This window comes from Chionomys nivalis, chromosome 1, assembly GCF_950005125.1.
Source record: "Chionomys nivalis chromosome 1, mChiNiv1.1, whole genome shotgun sequence".
NCBI classification, from domain to species: domain Eukaryota; kingdom Metazoa; phylum Chordata; class Mammalia; order Rodentia; family Cricetidae; genus Chionomys; species Chionomys nivalis.
This window is the reverse complement of record NC_080086.1, coordinates 142,254,666-142,276,120: the sequence shown is the minus strand read 5'-3', so window position 1 is coordinate 142,276,120 and position 21,455 is coordinate 142,254,666. Positions and strand designations below refer to the sequence as shown.

The 21,455-nt window shown below is 44.7% G+C and overlaps 1 protein-coding gene across 1 annotated transcript in view; it reads left to right on the top strand.

The window, feature by feature from the left end:
* Chn2 (chimerin 2) overlaps nucleotides 1-21,455 on the top strand; it is a 290,537-nt gene that overhangs the window by 256,172 nt on the left and 12,910 nt on the right. Inside the window, exons 7-8 of the mRNA XM_057770551.1 lie at nucleotides 4,910-4,984; nucleotides 21,345-21,429. Coding sequence (XP_057626534.1) covers nucleotides 4,910-4,984; nucleotides 21,345-21,429 — 160 coding nt within the window. The remainder of the gene's footprint in view (nucleotides 1-4,909; nucleotides 4,985-21,344; nucleotides 21,430-21,455) is intronic.

Genomic DNA, 21,455 nt, shown 5'->3' with positions numbered 1-21,455 from the left:
ATCAGACACAAACAGCTTATTCTATGTCCACATGACTAGCAAAGTCCATAGAATAGTTTTTAAGATAATTATTATTTAATAGAACTAAGTTATAATTATAAAAAGTACCAAATATATAGAGGAAGAAGAGGCCTGTGACAGTTTCTCTGCTTATGTTCCACACTTTGGGGTGAGGGAAATATTTTGGTCGATTTCTCTTACAAAATGGGCAATATGCTGGTATCTGCTTCAGCAGCCCGCCCCTCCCCTAATACTATGCAGAGGTAGATGGTCCCATCACTGAAGTGTTCTGCTCACTTTGGTTAATATTTATGTAATATACCATTACACACTTGACTTTTTGGTTATTTGCCCTTTTCCCTATAGTGAATGTTTTGGCCTTTTCTCATTTCTCGATATTATTGCTTTGGTTAATCTCTCTCCATGTCTGTCTTTCTGTCTCTCTCCCTCCCTCCCTCTCTGTGTCTTTGTCTCTGCACACACACGCGCAGGCGCACACACACACACACCTGTCTCTCTCTCTCTCCACCCCCACCCCCGCCGTGTGTTGTCTGTGTGTGTCTGTCTATTTAAATCTTTGTCTTCAGAGCTGCCTGAGAGAATGCTGGAAATAGAACCTCTGGCTCCATTCAGGCCTTTATTACATCAGCAGCTATTTTTCCTCAGACATACTCTAATTGCCACAAACACCGGTGAGATATTAGAGGCCCCCCGTGGCTCCTGGCCAGCATGTGTAAAACCGAGTTTCATCTTCAGAAACGGCAGTCAGGCTAGTGATTGCAGGCAGGTCGTAGTTTGGGTTATCACTACACAAGACAGGGAAGTGTAAAGGGCCCAGGAGAACAGACAGGGACTGGGGTCCCAGAACTGGAGTGCCAAAACTGGGGTGACACTCTTTAACAGGGCCCTTTGTAATGCGTCTCTGGGGCACACTTAGGGTCAGTGGGAAATTAATGAGCCTGTGATACATCACTACTTAGTAATCCAGGTAAGGCAGAAGCATGTGGCTTCTAGAAGCCAGGAGAGGCCTGTCAGGAGCGGTGGGGCAGCAGCCAGTGAGCCCATGATTTCTAAGGTCCCTTCGTCCTCTGTGATGCTGGGCACCCCAGGTGGCTGTTTCCCATATCTTTTCCAGTGTTGACCCATCCTCTTTTCTTCATCTGACAACATTCCGTTGCTTGCTTGTTTCTGGACGCCTTCCTGAAGTGAGATCCTGAACGCGGAGAGAAAGAACAGAGACTCTAAAAATAGAATTCCAGCCCTCATTATGGGAGGAGAAAAAAAGAGTGTTAGGTGACAAGCTCTTCCACTGTAAATTCGTAGCCTCACCTTCCTGCCAAGGTATCCTTAACAGCCGCTGCCTCTAAGAGGACTTGGGGAGGGCAAACGCCCCTCGTTAAGCCAGTCTGCTTATGCTAACGCGGTCAGATGGTCAGTCTTTGTTATGTGTGTTCACCACAATAAAAAATAAAACTTGTTCACTGGTGGAAGCAGCTCAGACCTCCTTAGATAAGTCAACAAGACTCCCACCTGCAAGATTTGGGACTTTGGGCAAGGTATTTAAGCTCCTAGTTCATCTGTAGGGTAAGGAATTAGCACAGTACTGCATTGTAGGCTCGTACATCTTTAGTGAGTCCTAACATGAAACGTACCTAGTATCGTACTTGGCATGCAGTAAGCACACTTCAATGTTTATGCTATTAACTTAAGCCAGACAAGCCCCACCTGAGGCTTGGGCAGTATTAGGCAATGTCCTTCGGTGATCACAGTGAGGGTTCTACAGATACCCAGTGAGCCAAGGGTTGCTGCCACGCAGCTTACAACACACACCAGAGCCCCTCAACACAAAGACAGGGCTGGCCCAAGCATCAGCAGTCCAGGAAGAACCCCAGGTTTCAATAGAACCTCCAGAGAAATGTGCCTCTGCTCAGAAGTATAGGTCAGGTGGAGAGCTGAGTTGAGGACAGCGATTTCTGCTGTGGAGGATGAGGAGGACGGAGGCTTCCTTGGAGATGTGCAGATAAAGAGCCCCTTGGGAGGTGTCTCCTAAAGGAGGGGGGTTGTCACCAAGAGACTCTTGCAACCCTTTTTTTCTGTAGTAAGAGAGTGATTCAGAGTGTCCCTAAGCTCTCATTGCCCTGGGGAGCTAACGCTGGCAGTCCCTGTGAAGAGGACCCTGGAAGGACAGTGTGTGGTTCCTGCCTGTGGCTGAATGTGTCTTGTGTTTGGGGAAATGATCTGGAAACTGTCTGAGAAAGAAGTCACTGTCCTGAGTAGAAATAAAATAAGTAGTGACATGCACACAAGAAGAAAAGATTAAATTTTGTGTTCAAGCAGCAACCCACCACAAGGAGACTCTGTTCCCCCCTTGCCATATAAAGGGTTATTTAATCTGATTTTCAAATGGTATAATCATTCACTTCGCCTCACACACTATTGTGTGGGCTCTTTACATCAGAAGGTCTGTGTTCACTTACTAGCAATGAAGGTTTGAGAAAAGAGTTTTATCCCTGGCCTCCAAAATTTTATCCTTAGGCTAACCCTGGAAACATCTGTAAGGTATCCCAAAACCCACTTCAGTCATGTCAGGATCACATCAGGGAAAGGAGCCATTAGGAGAGAATGGCCTTGGGCAATCCTGGTCCTTAGAAGCTGGGGTGTAAGTAATGATGACGACAGAATTAATGGATGACCCTCCCCACCCGATGTGGGACACCTTTCCCCCCCCCCTTCTCCAGACTCCTGCCTCCCTCCATGTGCTAGGGCTTTCTAGAACCTTCCATGTGTTCAGTGACTGCTGTAGCAAGGAATCCCATTAGAGACTTGCGGGGGCGCCAAAGGTGACCCAGGCACGGGAACAATACCCAAGTCCTCAGTAAAATGGAGAGAAGAACTGTCGCTGGTTCCGCTAAGACGGTGGTCAGTGCTAAAGAGGGCAGAGTGCAGCTGGTCAGTGGTGGCGCACGCCTTTAATCCCAGCACTCGGGAGGCGGAGGCAGGCGGATCTCTGTGAGTTAGAGGTCAAACTCAACCTGGTCTACAAGAGCTAGTTCCAGAACAGGCTCCAAAGGTACAGAGAAACCCTGCCTCGAAAATACAGAGGAAAAAAGAAAAAAAGGCAGAGTGGGGATTGTTTTCTTGGCACGTGGCACGGGAGTTGGAATTTGCATGTTGATCAAGAGGTAGATGTGTTTAAATGATGCTGTAATGCTCTAAGGGAAAGCCAGAGCTGCTGTATGGAGAAGCTGAATATGCCAGGAAATGAGATTTTTCAGGACCTCGAGACCAGTAAAAGCTCACAACACCAGAACTTGTTTCAGTCATGAAGAAGCATGGGATTCCGCTACTGTTACAAGATATGTGTCCTTCAGCAAATTCTGTTACCCCTGGTGCCTCAGTATTTTCATCCAGAAAATGGGCATAAACATCTTGGCCCTTATACTCTTATGCTGGAGATTCAATGAGTAAATGTGCTTTAGTACATTCTGAGTGTTGTCTGGCACAGCGTAAGTTCCTACAAGTGACAAAAACTTTGACTGCTATTTCTGATTTAAAAAAAAAAAAAGGTAGCAAGATGAAATTGGAGAAGGGACTTCTGAACCAAGCCAAAATGATGGGGCATAGAAATGGAGACTCACACAGGGAAAGGGCTGCTGTCATGAATTGCCACAGGACAGCTTCGAGGGGCTCTGCTCCGACACAGGGCCATGTCTTATAGGACACAAGATGCAACTCAGGAATCTATCTCTCTGCTCACCTAGCCTTCTGTATTCTCTTGCTTTCTAGCTCTGAAAGTATTGATTTTACCATCTATCTTGTATTAGCTGCATTAAAGTACTCCCAAGACACCCCAACCCCCCTCTTCTATTAATGGAGAGACCTGGGACCAAACACTATGATCCCAGAGGAGGCCAACCCAATGTTTTTAAAAGCGCAAAGAACCTAAAGATAGGCTGGGGCACTAACAAAATTCACACCCAAGATGCTTTGTTTAAAAAGAGAAACAGCAGTGACATTTGTATTTTAGTTAAGGTGTGTCTCCTCGCGGGATTGCAGGAGCATCGGGAGGGGATGAAGGACAATGGTAGAACCCTGTAGTCAGGCAGCCTTGCCTTCTGACACTCTGGCCTGGGAGCTGCTGAGCCCAGAGCCAAATGGTTTCCACTTCTCTCACAAGCTGCTTGGGCTCAGAGTGTTGCAGTTTGTTAAATGTGTAAGAATAAAGATAAGGTTTTCAAGTACTGGGCAGTTAAAAAACATATAGGTGCGAGTTTATCCCTATACTATTAAAGAATCATGTGGGTTTAAAGGTTTAGTCTGCTGGAGGTCAGCCCAGGATGAAATTCAGAGGCCCAGAATAATTGGATACAGCTTTGACTAGGAACACCACAAAAAAGTGTGTGTGTATGTGTGTGTACGCGCGCCTGCATGCACACATGCGCATGTGCACACATGGCTGCCTCCCTGGATCTCCTATGCTGACTGGATAATCAGGGGGTGGCTACACATGAATGTGTGCTATTGTTCCAGGCACATGCCAGTTTTAAGAAATAGCACAAAGCAGGCCCATCCCTACTCAGTCAGAGCCCCCTCCATCACTCAGCCGTCCCTTCCAGGTCACATGCCTCGGGGCTCTGCAGACGGGACACAGCTGTCTCAAATCTGCTGCCACAGTCCCCAAACTCTGCTGGCTCTAGAGAGCTCCCACAGGCAGACTCGGGAGATCTGAGACCCAAGCACCATGTTCTCTCAGGAGCTCTGGCTGGAAAACGAGAGAAAATGTGCTATGGTTCGCAAGTCCAAGCCTGGCAGGAAGCGTCAAGAGTTGCTGGCCATTGCGTTTGGGGTGAAAGTGGGACTCAAAGGTGGCTTTCTTTGGTCTCCTCTCAAGCTCTTTGCTTGTTCACAGATCTCCTCACTTGTCAGAAGAGCTGCCCTCACACACGACAACCACTTCAACTATGAGAAGACACACAACTTCAAGGTGAGCGGCTATGTTCTTTCTGTTGCCCTGTGGGGGAGGGGAAGTGGGGGTGGGAGAGGATCCTTGAGGACTTCCATCTGGTCTCTATTCAGAAAGGCAGGAGGCAGCAAATTCCTTTGTTTTCCACATAACCCGCTGCCTTGTATCAAACTGAAGGCCGGAGAGAGCTGCTGGCTTCACAGGGCTGCTCTTACCACCGACACGTGTACTGACTTAGTTCTGGGAAGCCAGGCCCACTTCTTCACCTTTCCATGCCCGGTGAGGGGTGCAGAAGATTCCCAGTCGGTGGCGCTTAGAAGTGTTCTGCACAAAACCTAGCGGTACTTTTCCACACAGAAGAAGGGCTGCTGCTGTCTGAGACAGTGCAAACAGCTGTCCAGCTCATGTTTGCTGTTTTTGTCTTTTGTTCTCGGTGATTCTGTTTCTGTGCTGACAGCTGCAGATGTCATAGGCGAGAACCCATTCACTGACTTGCGTGTGTGGTTTGGGTCCAGGGGCACCTTACAGTCTGACCAGGCTTGACCCTGCTCTCCAGTCTAAACAAAAAGTTAGGGGAGTTGGTGGGAGTCTCAGTGGTTTTCCCCGTGTACTGTCTTCATTTTAGACCCGCTCTGGATGTGAGCTGCCGCCAGAAGATTAGGGCCTCTTTCTTGTGCTGTGCTGTCTTGTCCGAGAAGTGTTCTGAGGGGAAACCCATGACAAATTGCCCAGCCTGGGAAGCTGCTCTGGGGAGGAAGGACGGGCCATGCTAGAGATTCAGTTAAAGTGGATGGAGGATGCTGTGTGAAGCTGGGGGTTTTCAGATGCAGGATTCGGGAAGAAAAGAGTAGGTGCGGAACCAAACTGCTACTTGTCCTCCTCTGTTGAATTCTGCTTTCCTTCTGGGACCACAGCCATGGAAATGAGACACAGCAGCAGAAACAAGGAAACCAATGAAGGGTCAGCGTTTCCTAAGGATATATGTGCATCTATTAAATTTACATTCGTGTTAGCCTGTTCTATCTCTCCGCTGCTAGTTTAGGAAAGCATGCAGCTCAGGCCGTTGCCTGCTGTCCTTGACCAGAGGAATGGAAGCCTTCAACCCTAAGGATTAGTGATGGGCGGAGAGTTGTGCCCTTTGGGGTCTCTTCCACACGAAGACTTTTCTCTTTCTCCCATTACTGAATAATGACAGGTCTGGGACACGAAATGTCTTATTTTCTCCTTCTGGTTTTCTGTTTAACCCCTGTGATCTCTTCTTTCCTTAAGAAAGTGTTTTTCTGACTTTTGACGGGAACCCCTGGTTTGGACATCCTGTGGATGCTCTGCCGGGCATGACAGGATAGGTCTTGCCGCGTTTGCAGATCCCTTTCCTTTCCAGAATTCCAGTGATTTTGCTCTGAAGGCACCATTTGATTGCGTTAGTATGGCATAGCTTCACAGAGGGAATTCCCCATGAGTTACAAACACATGCGGACTTAGGTGACTGGCACGTCACAGCCAGTGCCGGTCTGTTCTAGCTTACATCTCTAAAGGGGACATTTTAAGGCACTCCGAGAAAGAATGGTTGAAAAGATTCGCTTAGATTTCCTAACTGTGCTGCCAAGATGCATTGGTAGAAGAACAAAGCATTCAGTGTGCCATGAAGAGAGAGAGAGCCTGGTACATATGTGTTGTCCCAGGTGGGTCCACGAGACAGACAGGAACACACCCCCTTTGTGGCTTACACAGACGTCTTTGAAACCTAAGAGGCCCTGGAGTCGCTGCGGCAGCAAATGTGGCTTTCAGTGGTGCTGTCCCTGTCTTTGTCCTTGAGAATCAGTGGCTGGGGCTGGAGGAGGCACTCCACTGTGCTCTGATTCATATTTTTCCACCCGAGGTCCCTTACCCTCTTCTGACCCTCAGCTGACTACAGACACAAACTTAGCATGATCTTTCGGGAAAGCATTCTAGAAACATGTCATTGCTGTAAATATAGCCATGGGTTTTTAGGAATAAGTCACTAACTAAAGAAAGCAGGCTTTTACCAAGGGCCCCACTAACTACTTGTAATTTATGTTTTATACCTTCGTTTTACATCGGCTTTTTATTTATGTTGACTTCTAATGGGCTGTATTCTGGAACTTTCCTGATTGGTTATTGGAAGGTGCTATGTACATAGCATGGCGTTAGTGTGACAGGAATGCATAGTCGTCGTTTTTTTGTGCTGATCAGCAAATAACTTTCACTTTGCTCCGATCTGAACTCTTACCTGAGATAGGAATCTGCCAGCAGAACCTGCTGCCTCACCCACAGCAAGGCCTCCTTGCACAGTTAGGTCTGTTGGGGTTGGGGGAGAGGCATTAGAGAACTCTCTTCCATGCTGTACTCAGGAACTTCTTCATGGGGAATGAAGAGAAACTCTCCACATACACAAACTCTGGGAGAGTGCTCTTCTCAGACACTCCAGAGAGCAGGGCATACCTGGGACCTGCTTTTCAAACAACACTGCCAAGAAATTTAAAAAATCCAGTGCAATAGCTTTTGGGGTACATTTTTGCGATAATGGTGTACTTTCCAAACTGGTGGCTGCTGCTCTTGTGGTTATTCAAAGCTGGGGTTTCCTAGCACTCCTGGCCCCTACTCCACTCAAAGACAGTGGTGAAATTAAGATTCCACTAGAAACAAAAATTATCTGTAGAGGAAAGAGCTTCCAGTCTGTTTGGCCAGCAGGGGAAACTCTCAGTGCATCTGCGGTTCACTTCTAAAACTCTCCAGGTGAGCCAACCCCAAGCCCCAGCAACCTGCATCTATGTCCTTCCATGCCATCAGCACACGGCAAACACCATGACTACTCACGGACTTTAGCAGTGAGCTTAACTCTCTTGGCTTCAGTTTCCTTGCTGGTAAAATGGGACCCTTGCAGGGTTTCATGTTTGCATGCCGACCAGCAGGTAGCTCTTCTGCTATTGCTCTGCTCAGGGCTTTCTTTGCACAATTACACTTGGAAAACGAATACATGTGAATTGTGTGTCACTTCTCTGTCCCCTGGGTAAGAAGTCATTTGATGTACACTTTTACTATCACTTTATTCTTCATCCTTCTGTGCCTGTACTCCCCTCTGTCTTCGTGTTTGGTTTTCTCTGTGATTGATGTCTGTCTGCCTGTCTGTCTGTCTATCTATCTATCTATCTACATATATATTTATATTTATATTTATATTTAATGCCCTCACTTCTACAGGCTGATCTTTCTTCCCACCATTTTTTTCTTCCTCTCCTGTATAACAGAAAATGAAGTGAAGTCTGATGTTGTTGTTTCTTTCAGTATGGTCTACCATGTACCTGAATGCCCCTCATTTGTTTAAAAAGTAGATGAAGGGTTAAAATTTTTAGACTTGGATTCCATGTGTATTTTTCCCAGTTTTCAAGAAGTTTATCATATCTACGAGAACTTTAGCAAGTTCCTGCCTCTGACATAACAAATAACCACAAATTTGGTAACTTAAAACAACAAAAATTTATTTTCTTAGTTTTAGATGACAGAGTCTATAGCCAAGCTGTGGGAATTGGCAGATGCCCCATGCCCTCGGCTACCTATCCATATGACTGGCAGTCCTTGGGGTTCCCTTGGCTCATATTTCTGCCTCTACCTTCATATCACCATCTTCTGTGTCCTTGTAGGTTTTCTTTAAGGTCACCAGTCACTGCGTGTAGAGCCATGCACAACCTCTTTCTAGTTATATCTTCCAAAACTTTATTTTCTAAAGGCCACATGTTCAGTGACAGAGGGTTGGACTTGATCATACTTCAAGACACAGTGCAGCCCATTCCAAGGACTACATTTGGTATTTTCAGGAGACTTGAAGGGGAAGGACCTCTTTCTCATCTTTGAGGATACATCTTTATCTTCCCCACACACGTTCAAGCCTGCCATTTTACTAGAGGCTTTCAGGCCACAAGATGACATCTTTCAGTAGTAACTAATGTCTACTAAGTGCCATCCCTTAGTGTGGGTACCACTGCTAAGATCCTGGTTACTCATTCATCATCTTTAAGGTTTTCACTGATTTATTTTTTTCTATTGGTGCTTTATCGGTCTGACAGAAAGTGAAGAAATTTCCTGGTCTCTTGATTAAACATTTCAGTAAAGACACAGAAATCTTAAAGCAGCAGGACGCTTTTCCACTTGGAGTGTGGCATCAGAAGTGTCGATTTGTGTGGTTTGTTCATATAGAGAACGTGTATGCTACTATTAAGGGTCTGGCATGGCTTTTAGGTAAGACGTACGGTTAGGTTGCTCTGGCTGCATAATAGGTGTGGCCTGATGCAAAACAAAACTGTGAGGCACTGTTACAATAGTAGGCAAGACAAGACAGGAGAGCCCTTAGCCAGGATGGCCTACGACCTCTGTGCCATTTCACAGCCCCTTAGCAAAGCAGAAGAGGAATGTGCTCATCTCTAGCACACCTCCAGCGCTGTTGTTTCTCTTGTCTCATCGCTCCTGTCTTCTGTTTTCGCACTGATTCCTCTACTGTGCTTATCCAAGACTTTTAACTAGTGCTCCACAGTGAGGACCAATGTTGGTAAGCCTTTCATTGCTATGACAAAATGCCTGAGATAAACCCCCTTAAAGAGGAAAGATCATTTCCTTTTTTTTGTCTCATGGATTTAGATCAGGACATGGTCTCTGGCCTCTGTCATTTCTGGCATGTGGCAAATGCATGTTGGAGCAAAGCTGCTCACCTCACGGCAGCCAGGAAGCAAACAGAGAAACAGAAAAGTGCTGGGTTCCAGTGTCTCCCCAAGGACACACTCTCCAATGCTCTAATTTCCTTTAACAAGGAAAACTTCTGCTCCTAAAGTCGCTACCACCTCCAAGTAGCACCATAGCTGAGAATCAAGATTTCAACATACGAGTTTCAGGGGTGAGAACATTTAAAATCCAAACTTTGACAGTATGTGTTTACCATAAAAAGAGCTTATGTGCCGGGCGGTGGTGGCGCACGCCTTTAATCCCAGCACTCGGGAGGCGGATCTCTGTGAGTTCGAGCCCAGCCTGGTCTACAAGAGTTAGTTTCAGGACAGGCTCCAAAACCACAGAGAAACCCTGTCTCGAAAAAACAAAAACAAACAAAAAAAAAACATAAAAAGAGCTTATTTGTGACAGTAATGATTAATTAATCTATCTGTCCTGGTTTAAACAAATCCTTTAGGACCAAGTTGCATGCTAGCTTCACCCAAAGCAGTAGTTTCAACCTGTGGGTCACAACCCCTTTCACGGGGGTCGTCTAAGGTCATCCAGAAAGGAAGATATCACATTACAACAGTATCACAATTACAGTTATGAAGTAGCAATGAAAATAATCTTATGGTTGGGGTCACCACAGCATGAGGAACTGTATTAAAGGGCCACAGCATTGGGAAGGTTGAGAAGCACTGGACTAAAGGAACGGTGCTGACAGCAGGAATTTCAACCAAGTGTGAAAGCAGTTTGTGACAAAGGGTGTGGTCAGATGTCCAACCTTCGTGCCACGGCGGACTCAGAGCAGACTCAGAGCACGTCTCCCACCCAGCTAACCTTTATGTGTGTGTCACGGTGTCTTTGTCACTGTCACTGTGAATCCCTTGCAGACCAGCAGAGCCCAGGATCGAAACAGAGACCTGACACAGCCCGCAGCAGGGTGCCCATGTTTGGCCACACCAGGACATGGCTCAGCCATACAGCTTCACAGTGTCAGTTACCGGCTACATCGTCTGACCCCTATCAAGTGCTTAACTGTTCTTAATTTTTTATGGACTCTGTCTGGCTCTAAATAACACAAAATTCAAAAGGACCATTCTGAATGACTAAATGCCTGATTCTAGCACTTTCCACCCAGAGAAATGAGCCTTTGTGTTTTATATGGGATAAGAGAGTGGGTACCAGTGGTCACAATTCATACTAAGAGGAAGCCTTCTGAAACTTTGAAGGAAAGAGAGCTCCCCAGCCATTTATGCCTTTACTCCACCAACGCAGACCGCGGGCTGCTTGGGTGCCAGGTGCCAGAAAGTGCTGAGGGAGACACGGCTGCATTCTTCTGCCAAGCGCTTCACATCCAGGACACTTCACCACAGAGGGGACATTTGGCGATGTCTAGAGACGTGCTTTTTATATCTTGTTTGTTTGCTATTTGTTGGTCTGTTTTTTGAGATTGGGTTTCATTGTGTTGCCCTGGCTGTCCTGAGATTCACTCTGTAGACCAGGTTGGCCTTGAACTCACAGAGATCCTCCTGCCTGCCTGCCTCCCGAGTGCTGGGATCAAAGGCATATGCCACCATCACCCAGATGGAGATGTGTTTTCCATCACACCAAAGTGTACCAGTGACATCCAGAGAGGCCAGGGAGGACGTGGCCAGGACAACCCCCAGAGTAGTGCTCCTCAGATGTCTGTCCACAGCTCCAGGGAGTGAGTGTGGGAGCCTCTAGTTCCTCCTACCCAAACAATAACCAGGTCTGAGCTTGCTTAACTTCTGAGAAGAGCTGGAATCCAGCCTTTTCAGGGTGTGTGGCCTTAGACCTCAGGAGGAGGTAGACATAAATAAGAGTAGAAATCAACACAGGAGCGTCTGAGTCCAAGGAGAAGATCCAAGAAAGGCTTTGTGGCCAGTGGTAGTTTGGGAACACAGCCCCCTCTTTCTACGACACAGTTCCTTCTGCCTCCAGATGCACGCACAGCTGCTGCCGTCTGCTTTTGCATCTTAACCAGCCGCTAGGGTGTCCCTTTCATCCCTACCCCTGCCTTGGTGTCTCTGGCATAAATTACTTAAGCTCTGGTGTGGAACCTTTGCTAAGGAGGGTCCAAGGGCTTTCCTCGGCAAGGAACCCCAAATCTTCAGTCTCTCAGGCCCACCGCTGGGGACGAGCATGAAGCTGAGGCTTAGCTCATAGTCTGTCGGATTCAGCATTGCCAACAAGGCCAGGTCTCTGAGCTTGTCCCCAGCTTTACCGTGGGACCACACCTTTAATCCCATCTTAAATGCCCAGGTAGCTGTTCCAGGGATCCTTGGTGTCTCCATTAGAGCCTGTCTTAGCACTGGGCGCTCTCACAGCGTCTGAGCAGTGAACCTCGCTGAGGGAACAGAAAGTGTCTCTGTTACAGGTGACGTCGCTATCTCCTTACATCTGAGAAGGTTCACTTCAGGGTCAGAATTTTACCTGCTCCTGCAGGAAGGGAAAGCCCAGAGTTTAATTTCTCACATGAGTTCATTGTCACATGATTGTGGGAAACAGAAAAGTAGAGGAGCAATCCTCTGTGAAAACTGGAGGCCTTGACTGCGCTACTGGCCTTGTGGGCAAGTGAGGCAAATCTGCCTCCCCTCACAGTGAACCCCGGGCCTCCAAAACCCAGGCCCTTGAGTCTGGAAGAGTCTTTTGCAAACTCTAAGTCACTCTTTTATGCACATTAAACAGTCTAGAAAGTGGCTTTAGCCCTGTAGTCCTTTTCCAAGTACAACGAAACAGTCAAGTTGCATTTTTATTATGAAAAATAGAGCTGATAAGCTGGGGCAATATGGTTTTGTTCTGTGTCAGTGAGTCTCAGTCAAGGTTGTATTGCCCCTGCCACCACCACCAGGAAGCACTTGTCAATGTCTGTCCCATCCCTTCGGGGATTCTGTGAGTCTCTGGTTTGTAGACAGCCAGGGATGCTGGAGAGGAAAAAGAAAGAAAATAAAAATCCCTGTAGTGCCCTCCAAAACCAAGTATTTCCTAGCCCAGAAATATTAACAAGGATAAGGTTGAGGAACCCTGATATGAACTGATAAGAAAATATAAAAATTCCTCACCACAGCACATCTTAAGTCGTGCTTGCTTACAGCTGGAGTCTGGGCGAGCTGATTGCGTGTTCCGGTGCTGTCTGCACTGGCTCATCAAAACATTTGCTCTGAAACCACGAGAGAGACCAGCCTTCCAGATTCAGCAAATGTGAGACAATAACATCCTGTTCACCTCCGGAGAGCCGAGTGGGGATGCCTGCTGGCTGCCTGGGACGCTCTTGACAGCTGTTCTTCCTCCTGTTTTTATTATATGCCCATCTACCTTATCTCTCGCAATGCCATCTTGTTGTTCGCTGTGGCCTTTTAATTCCACGCAGACCATGCCAGTATAATAGTCTTGGCCAAAATGCTCTTCCTGTCTGGAGAATTTCTTCCTGTCTGGGGTATTTTAGTTACTGCCCTCGAGTTTGCAAAATGTTCTTTCTCTTAACAACAAAAAAAAGGTATTTTTGAAAATCGGTAAATTTCAGGGAATAGAAAGACCTGATTAGTGTTTTGTTTTGTTTTAAGGTATAGGGTTTTTCACTGTCTGGCAGATGGCAGACATCAACCCCAAAGATCATGGCCCAGAACACACCCTCAGCATTCCCTGGAGTCCGTTCTCTCCTCGGGTTCCAGTAGAAAATTGAATAACACACCCGCCACAAAAAATAAACAATGTCTCATCCTCAAAAGGAAACTGGGCAGGGGGCCTAAAATAATGTTTGTCTAACTCACATTCCCCCTGATTTGTATTTTGTTTTACTAGTGTGGGACTGTGTAAGGCACGTGGAGAGTCACTTGGTCCTTGTGGGGTCTACCTGCATTTGTCGTTTGCCCATGGGCTGGGTGTTGGGAAAGGACATGTATTAAATAGGACAGGACTGATAAGCACTCTATGCAGTTTTGATGTGCTGGATGACATTGCAGACCACTGGCAGAAGTGAAGCTTAGAATTGTGTGATGGACAACCCCGCGTTTCTGCAAGTGCTTAGTAGTTAGTGCAGTAAATACCGAAACTGCTCCCCTAACTACTGAACCTAGCGCTTTGACTTTGGCGCTGGTGATGCACCAGATATGCTCCAGGTAGCTTTGTATCGTCCCTCTGCTTACGTTCCTCATCAGAAACGACTGAGTTTCAACGCCCAAGCCCCCCTTCCTAGGTCCTCCATTACACTGTCTTACCTTGGACTGTTGTTAAGTGCTCCCGTCAACGGGAGTGAACCCTCCTACTCGTGTTCCCGGTCTGGTGCCCTTCTATCCATCTAAACTCTGTACACTTAACTCTTTCCTTACAAGAAGTAGTTATTCTCTCTGTTATTGTGTTATAGAATGTCTTACGTGATCAGGCATATTACCTGACACATAATCGCATTTGTTACCTATTTATCCTTCTAGATGTTGAAATCCTTGGGTGCAGGGTTTGCTTGTTTCTCTGCTGTCTCTCAACTATGTATGTACAAGGATAGAGCCAAGCTCAAAGCAGCCGTCTGCATGTAAACTAAATAATCACAGAAATGGTGAGGTGATGCAAAGGTCACAGGTGACTCTGGTAGGGTGCCTTTCATCTCTTCGTCACCTTCCCATACGGAATGAGAAGCATACCTTTCTGAGGTATGCTTGTCGCTGCTGGGTGCCAAGTCTGCTACACACGGTATATACTGGGAGTGCTGCTGCTGTGTCTTTAGGACTGGCTCACATTATAGTTAGCAGTTAGCTTGTGTAAATGCTCTGTGTGCTTTAGGAGGGAAAGTACAATCTTTGAATTGTTGGGTATAGATTTCCTTTCCTTTGTCATCTATTAACAACAGCTACTTATCAGTTTTAGTAAATAAATGTTGAACTCATAATGGTAGAATTGTCAACTTTTCCTTAAAATTTTTTCCATGTTTATTTTAGATTTTTGAAACTGTGCTGTCATATACATGTAAGCTCAAAGTAGTTATGTCTTTAAAACATACTAATGTTAATCTCTTTTATGACTAAAGACAGAAATAGGCGTGTCTGGCTTATTGGGTTCACTGAGCTACTCGCATTTTTGAGGTACATCTTTTTGGGTCCAATATTTCTTTGACATTGTTTTTTGAGTGTGTTTCTTGTAAATATTTGTTAAATACCATCTGCAAATCTTTTTCTTCCAAGTAGGTTAGTAGAGAATTACAAATATTTTGCATGTGCTCACTGGTTTTCTTTTTCTTACTTTTTATTGGTTTGATCAAATCTGTATGTCATTTTCATCTGTGGATATTTTCTTAATATATGGAATCTATGCCTTCCTTTTCTATGTACTCAAAAAGAAAAAAGAAAGAAAAAAAAGAAAACTACTTTGTCTCTAGTTATTTAGAACATCCTCAGTTAATAAAAAGTTCTTCCTACATCTCCCAAAGTATAAATACGATGCAGTGACTCAACTCTTGCCCACGTTCAACCCTTTTCATTTGCGACCTGTTTCTGAATCCCTGAAACTAACTCTTTTGGTGTTGATGTTGTCTGCAGATAGAACCGAGAGACTAGCTCGTTTTCTTTTTCTTTTTTTTTTTTATGCTCAGATTGTCAATTTTATTCTCTTAAAGTATGATAAAATAAATACAAAGACAGTTCAGAATATTCAAAGTGTAAAGTCATCCATTAAATTTGTTGTTCTCAATCTATTATGGGAGTTTTCAGTACATCAAGGAATTTCTCATAAACAACAATTTTCATTGTCCTATAATAGTTGAGAATTTAATAGACTTTTTTTGGCTTCAATATTAGATGAGGGAATGTTGTACTCACTTTAAATGATAAAAATATTTTGAAACCAATATGCAAATCTCAGTGAAAGTAGTTATTATACATTTTCACCAAGAATATAAGAATTTTTCTATTGGCTATATATATATATATTTGGCTTCTGAACTACTGTATCTATAAAATATATTTTGCATAAATATATTAGATATAGGTACACATACATAGATATCATATATTATTCATTGTGTAACTGTTTTTTATATTTTTTTAATTAATTTATTTATTTATTAAAGATTTCTGTCTCTTCCCCGCCACCGCCTCCCATATCCCTCCCCGTCCCCCAATCAACTCCCGCTCCCTCATCAACCCTAAGAGCAGTCAGGGTTCCCTGCCCTGTCCAAACAGCCTAGGCTCCCACAAAGCCAGTATGTGCAGTAGGATCAAAACCCAGTGCCATTGTTCTTGACTTCTCAGCAGTCCTCATTGTCCGCTATGTTCAGTGAGTCCGGTATTATCCCATGCTTTTTCAGACCCAGTCCAGTTGGCCTTGGTGAGTTCCCGAAAGAACATCCCCATTGTCTCAGTATGTGGGTGCACCCCTCATGGCCCTGAGTTCCTTGCTCATGCTCTCTCTCATTCTGCTCCTGGTTTGGATCTTGGGGTTGTAGTCTGGTGCTCCAATGTGGGACTCTGTCTCTGTCTACTTTCATCGCCTGATGAAGGTTAATATCCAGGAGGATGTCTATATGTTTTTCTTTGGGTTCACCTTCTTATTTAGCTTCTCTAGGATCACGAATTATAGGCTCAATGTCCTTTATTTATGGCTAGAAACCAAATATGAGTGAGTACATCCCATGTTCCTCTTTTTGGGTCTGGCTTACCTCACGTAGGATAGTGTTTTCTATTTCTGTCCATTTGCATGCAAAATTCAAGAAGTCATTGTTTTTTACTGCTGAGTAGTACTCTAATATGTATATATTCCATACTTTTTTCATCCATTCTTCCATTGAAGGGCATCTCGGTTGTTTCCAGGTTCTGGCTATTACAAGCAATGCTGCTATGAACATAGTTGAGCATATACTTTTGTTGTATGATAGGGCATCTCTTGGGTATATTCCCAAGAGTGGTATTGCAGGGTCAGGGGTAGGTTGATCCTGAATTTCCCGAGAAACCGCCACACTGCTTTCCAAAGTGGTTGCATTCCCACCAGCAGTGGATGAGGGTACCCCTTTCTCCACAACCTCTCCAGCAAAGGCTGTCATTGGTGTTTTTGATTTTAACCATTCTGACAGGTGTAAGATGGTATCTTAAAGTTGTCTTGATTTGCATTTCCCTGATCGCTAAGGAAGTTGAGCATGACCTTAAGTGTCTTTTGGCCATTTGAACTTCTTCTGTTGAGAATTCTCTGTTCAGCTCCTTGCCCCATTTTATAATTGGGTTGATTAGCCTTTTACGGTCTAATTTCTTGAGTTCTTTATATATTTTGGAGATCAGACCTTTGTCAGTTGCGGGGTTGGTGAAGATCTTCTCCCAGTCAATGGGTTGCCTTTCTGTCTTAGTGACAGTGTCCTTTGCTTTACAGAAGCTTCTCAGTCTCAGGAGGTCTCATTTATTCAATGATGTCCTTAGTGTTTGTGCTGCTGGGGTTATACGTAGGAAGTGTTCTCCTGTGCCCATGTGTTGTAGAGTACTTCCCACTTTCTCTTCTATCAGGTTCAATGTGTTCGGACTGATATTGAGGTCTTTAATCCATTTGGACTTGAGCTTTGTGCATGGTGATAGACATGGATATATTTTCATTCTTCTACAGATTGACATCCAGTTTTGTCAGCACAATTTGTTGAAGATGCTCTCTTTTTTCCATTGTATACTTTTAGCTCCTTTATCGAAAATCAGGTGTTCATAGACTGGCTCGTTTTCTTTACTGCACTTACCACTGCGTCTGGAATCGCATTCCTGTCTCTGATTTCTGCAACTCAGGGAAGCATATCCTTTATTTCTTTGCATGAGGCTCGAAAGTGCTTCTTGTCCATCAGAAAATATCATTATCTTACTACCCTTCTCCATAATTAAGTGGGTATGAAAATTAGGCTCACGAAGTGATGGAGTTATTCTATGATGTATAATATCATTTTTACCAAAGAAAAAGCCTGTCTTCACCTTAATTGTTATCCTTTTCCAAGCCAGTGTCATGTCTTCAGGGCTCAGGTTTGAACAGCTTTACCACTTTCTGTGTGGTGACAGATTGCTTTTATGTACTTGGTTTGAAACTTATTTCACGTTTCTTAAGATGATGTTTTTGTGCCTTTTACTAATTCTGGAAAACCTTAAATATTCTTCTCTTTCAGTATTGTGTACGTCCATTTCCAGTACTTCACCATTTCTCGGCTCCTCAGGATTGCCATGTCTTTGTGTATCTTTGCCTATTCTGCATCTACAGTGACTTATCAGTCCCACTAACCGTTCACTGTGCCCTGGTGTCTTTCAAAGCACTGTCTTGAGCCCACAACTCCTGTGTACCATCTTTCATCTTTTCTCACTGAGCAGCATTATAGCCAAGCTTCCTTCTGTAGTACAGGGACCAAACCTAAGACTTGGAGCTCTGCCACTGAGCCGCATCTTGAGATCCCTTTCCTTTTCATATCTTAGTTCTTGCCATGCTTTTGTTTTTACTGTAATTTTCTTTATTCTTGAGACATTTATATGTGTATAAAATGAAATATGACCATATAAACCCCTTACCGAGTAGTTATTGGCAGTTGGTGACTGTCAAGAGTGAGAGGGTCATTGTTTTTTGGGGGCGTGGCCACTGGTAGATTTCCCATGATCCCATGATGGATGGCTCTATACCCATGCACATATGGACTGAACTAATTGAATGAAGTGGGTTTGTTTTTGCTTTTTGAGATAGTCTTTTCTGTTGCCCAGATGGACCTTCAACTTTCAGTCCCCTTTCCTTAGCTTCCCTGAACTTCTAAGCCTGGCTAGCCAAGCTCCTTCATGGGTTTTCCTACATTTTTCTCTAGTTCACTATCCCCCACTTATTCAGTTCAGGTTGAACCTTAAGTCTGTGTTCAATCTCCAAAGAAACTGTTTCTGACAAGGTTTCCAATGACTTTTCTGTACCCAAATCAACATCTAAGTACATTCCTACTAGGGTGTCTTATCAGTATCCAACATGGTGGCTACCCCTTCCCTAAAGCAGTTTTCACCTGTTGGCTTCGGAAATGCTTTGCTCTCTTGGTCTTCTTTAAGTAGTGGAGAATGGAGGACCAGATACTACCTCTCCCTACTTGCTTTCTCCTCCCTGTCCTTAATGCTTTTCTAAATCCGTTTGTCCAATTCAAACACCATCTACTTTTTTTCCGAGATGGCCACATCCATCTCTGTCACCCCCACTCCTCCTCCAAGCCACTAAATTCATGTGACTTCCTGCTTTAGCTAACACTTTGGCATGACAGCATTATCTTCAGCCTACCCAAAGCCAGACTTAAACTTCTCCCCACTAAGGATCTTCCCTACCTCATCAGATGTTATTATCTTCCACCTAGTTCCTAAGGGGGGAACAAGGGATCATTCAAAACTCTTCCCCACCCTCTCTCTTCCTCAGAGACCCACGTACATTCTGCTGTGAGGTTGTACAATTTTGATCTTCAAAATATACAGGCCCTTACCATCTTTCCTGCCAGCCTTCTGCTTTAGCCTTTATGGTTCCTCAACAAGACTACTCTGCCCCTTCCAAACCTATCCCAGCATTGACACCTTCTCACCCACGCTCAAGACAGGTTCAGAATGATCTTTTGAAAGAATCACTTTTCCACTTCAAGCAGGAATGCCTTGTTGAGCCCACTCCAAATCTGCATCACTAAGAAAGTCTGAGACCTGTCTCCCTACAGTCCCCCACTGCCACCGCAGTGACTTTCCCTTTTCTACCCTCCCTTCATCTCCCATTCCTCTCCTCTTCCTCTCTGTTCTAGCCACATCAGCCTTGAGTTGCCAATCACACCAAATTCTTCAGTTCCTACAGAGTCTCCAGAGGTCCTTCTGCCCAGAATGTCCTCTGCCCTTTCTCTACAGAACCAGCTAGTCTTCTCTGAGTTATCATCCAGGACCATCTAGGAAAGTGTCCCCCATTATCACTATAGTAGCAGCCCCACCTTTCTTCTGAAGCCCTTTCCATACAACTTTTGTTTAACTTATATATTATTTTACCTTATGGTACAATTTCAACAGTATATTAATACTCAACTTTACTGCCAAAATTAACTGGCATCTTTAGCCCTTTTCTGGTAAACATTAATGGTTGTTGAATTCATAACATGTTCAATTGGTGGCTCATGTTCCCCAAAAGTTCTTTTAGTACAGAGTTCTGTTTCAGTGGGCCTAGAAATGAATGGTGGCATTTGGAAAATGCAAGCGCCTCATGGATTCTCTGCATTCCTACAAGGAATGCTTTGCCATGGGTTAGGATCATACCCAAATAGACCACTTCTCCATTCAAGTAAAAACAATTTTTAAAACTGGTGCCACCATTTTTCAAAACAGAACCAATGTCCTGGGTAACTTAATGAGCTAGAATACCCAAAAGGCAGATAGAACTTAGTTTCACCACACAGAGCCGTGGTCATAAGGCGCTCCTTCAGATTCAGTCCCATGCTTTCTTTCACTGTTGCTATTCACGCTCAAGTTCCACTGGAAGGCTGATGTTGCTCGCCACTCTGCCAGCACAGTTGCCAGCATGTGTAGTTGAGCAAAGGGATCTGATGGGCTGCTCCTTCCTCAAGAGTATCAGGTCAGCTCACCTTCCCAAACTGTGGCAATATTTGTTATTTTGGTTGGTTTGTTTGTCTGTTTGCTAAGAATAGTATTCTTAAAAAGTAGTAATACATTGATCCCTACTTTGTTAAAAAATATTGTCTAGCTTATCTTATTTTTAAAGAAGTTTTGCTAGGACTATGTAAAAACCTAGAACTTTTTTACATAGATTCGTGTTCTCCTCGATACACTGTCTGTATGGTTTTCAGCTCATCTTGGCCAGGTTCACTAGCAAGTACTCTCCTACTTCTGTTTTTGAACTTCCTCAGTGCTGGAGAACTGTTTTGTTTTGCATTGTGTTATGCTATGCTGTGTTGTGTTGATTCACGGATTAATGTGTGGTCCTGAACCTGAATAACCTAAGCTAAAACCATCTTTACTTTGTAGCATTTGGAATATTTAAGAGCTGGTTGAGATACTGAACAGTATGACCAGCACTTTGGCCAGCCAGAAAGCCTTCAATTTACTCATCTGAAAGCCGTGGCAAGGCTGGTTGAATATAGTCCCTGTCCCTCGGAAAAGCCGTGGGCTGGTAAGCCTGCATTTTTCGCCAACTCCTTTACTTTTTTAAATGCCTTTTTCTGGAAGTGGCTCAAAGCCTTGAAACCTTTTAATTATCTCATAACCATGGCTTATTTATATCTGACTGGAAATTCTACACCTGAATGGAGCAACTTCAGTCAAGAGGACACAGTAATTGAGTTCTTCTGCCCAAAACAACTTGCTGAGCTAAATGCAGGATGGAGCGACCTACCCACCTGCTTAGGCTATCTTGGGTTTGCACTCCTAGAGCCTTGTTTGGGGTGTGATAGTCTCGTTCCATCTCTGTATATTTCTGTGGTCTCACTCTTCCCCCCACATTCTGCCTGTGTCGGGTTATGCTGGATCCATGAAGAATTTCAAAGATCAAAGTCTGTCTGTTTCTTTCAGAACAGTACGCAACTCTGCCTTACTGGACCAAAAAAGGCCCAGGGTCAGGGCGCTGCTGCCAAGGCTCTGCATCAGGTTCGGTGCCTTCCGGTGACTGAACGTTCTGTGCTCTTCTATCTGCCCCACAGGTGCACACATTCCGAGGCCCACACTGGTGTGAATACTGCGCCAATTTCATGTGGGGGCTCATCGCCCAAGGAGTCCGCTGTTCAGGTAGACATGAAGTTTTGTCCTCTTCT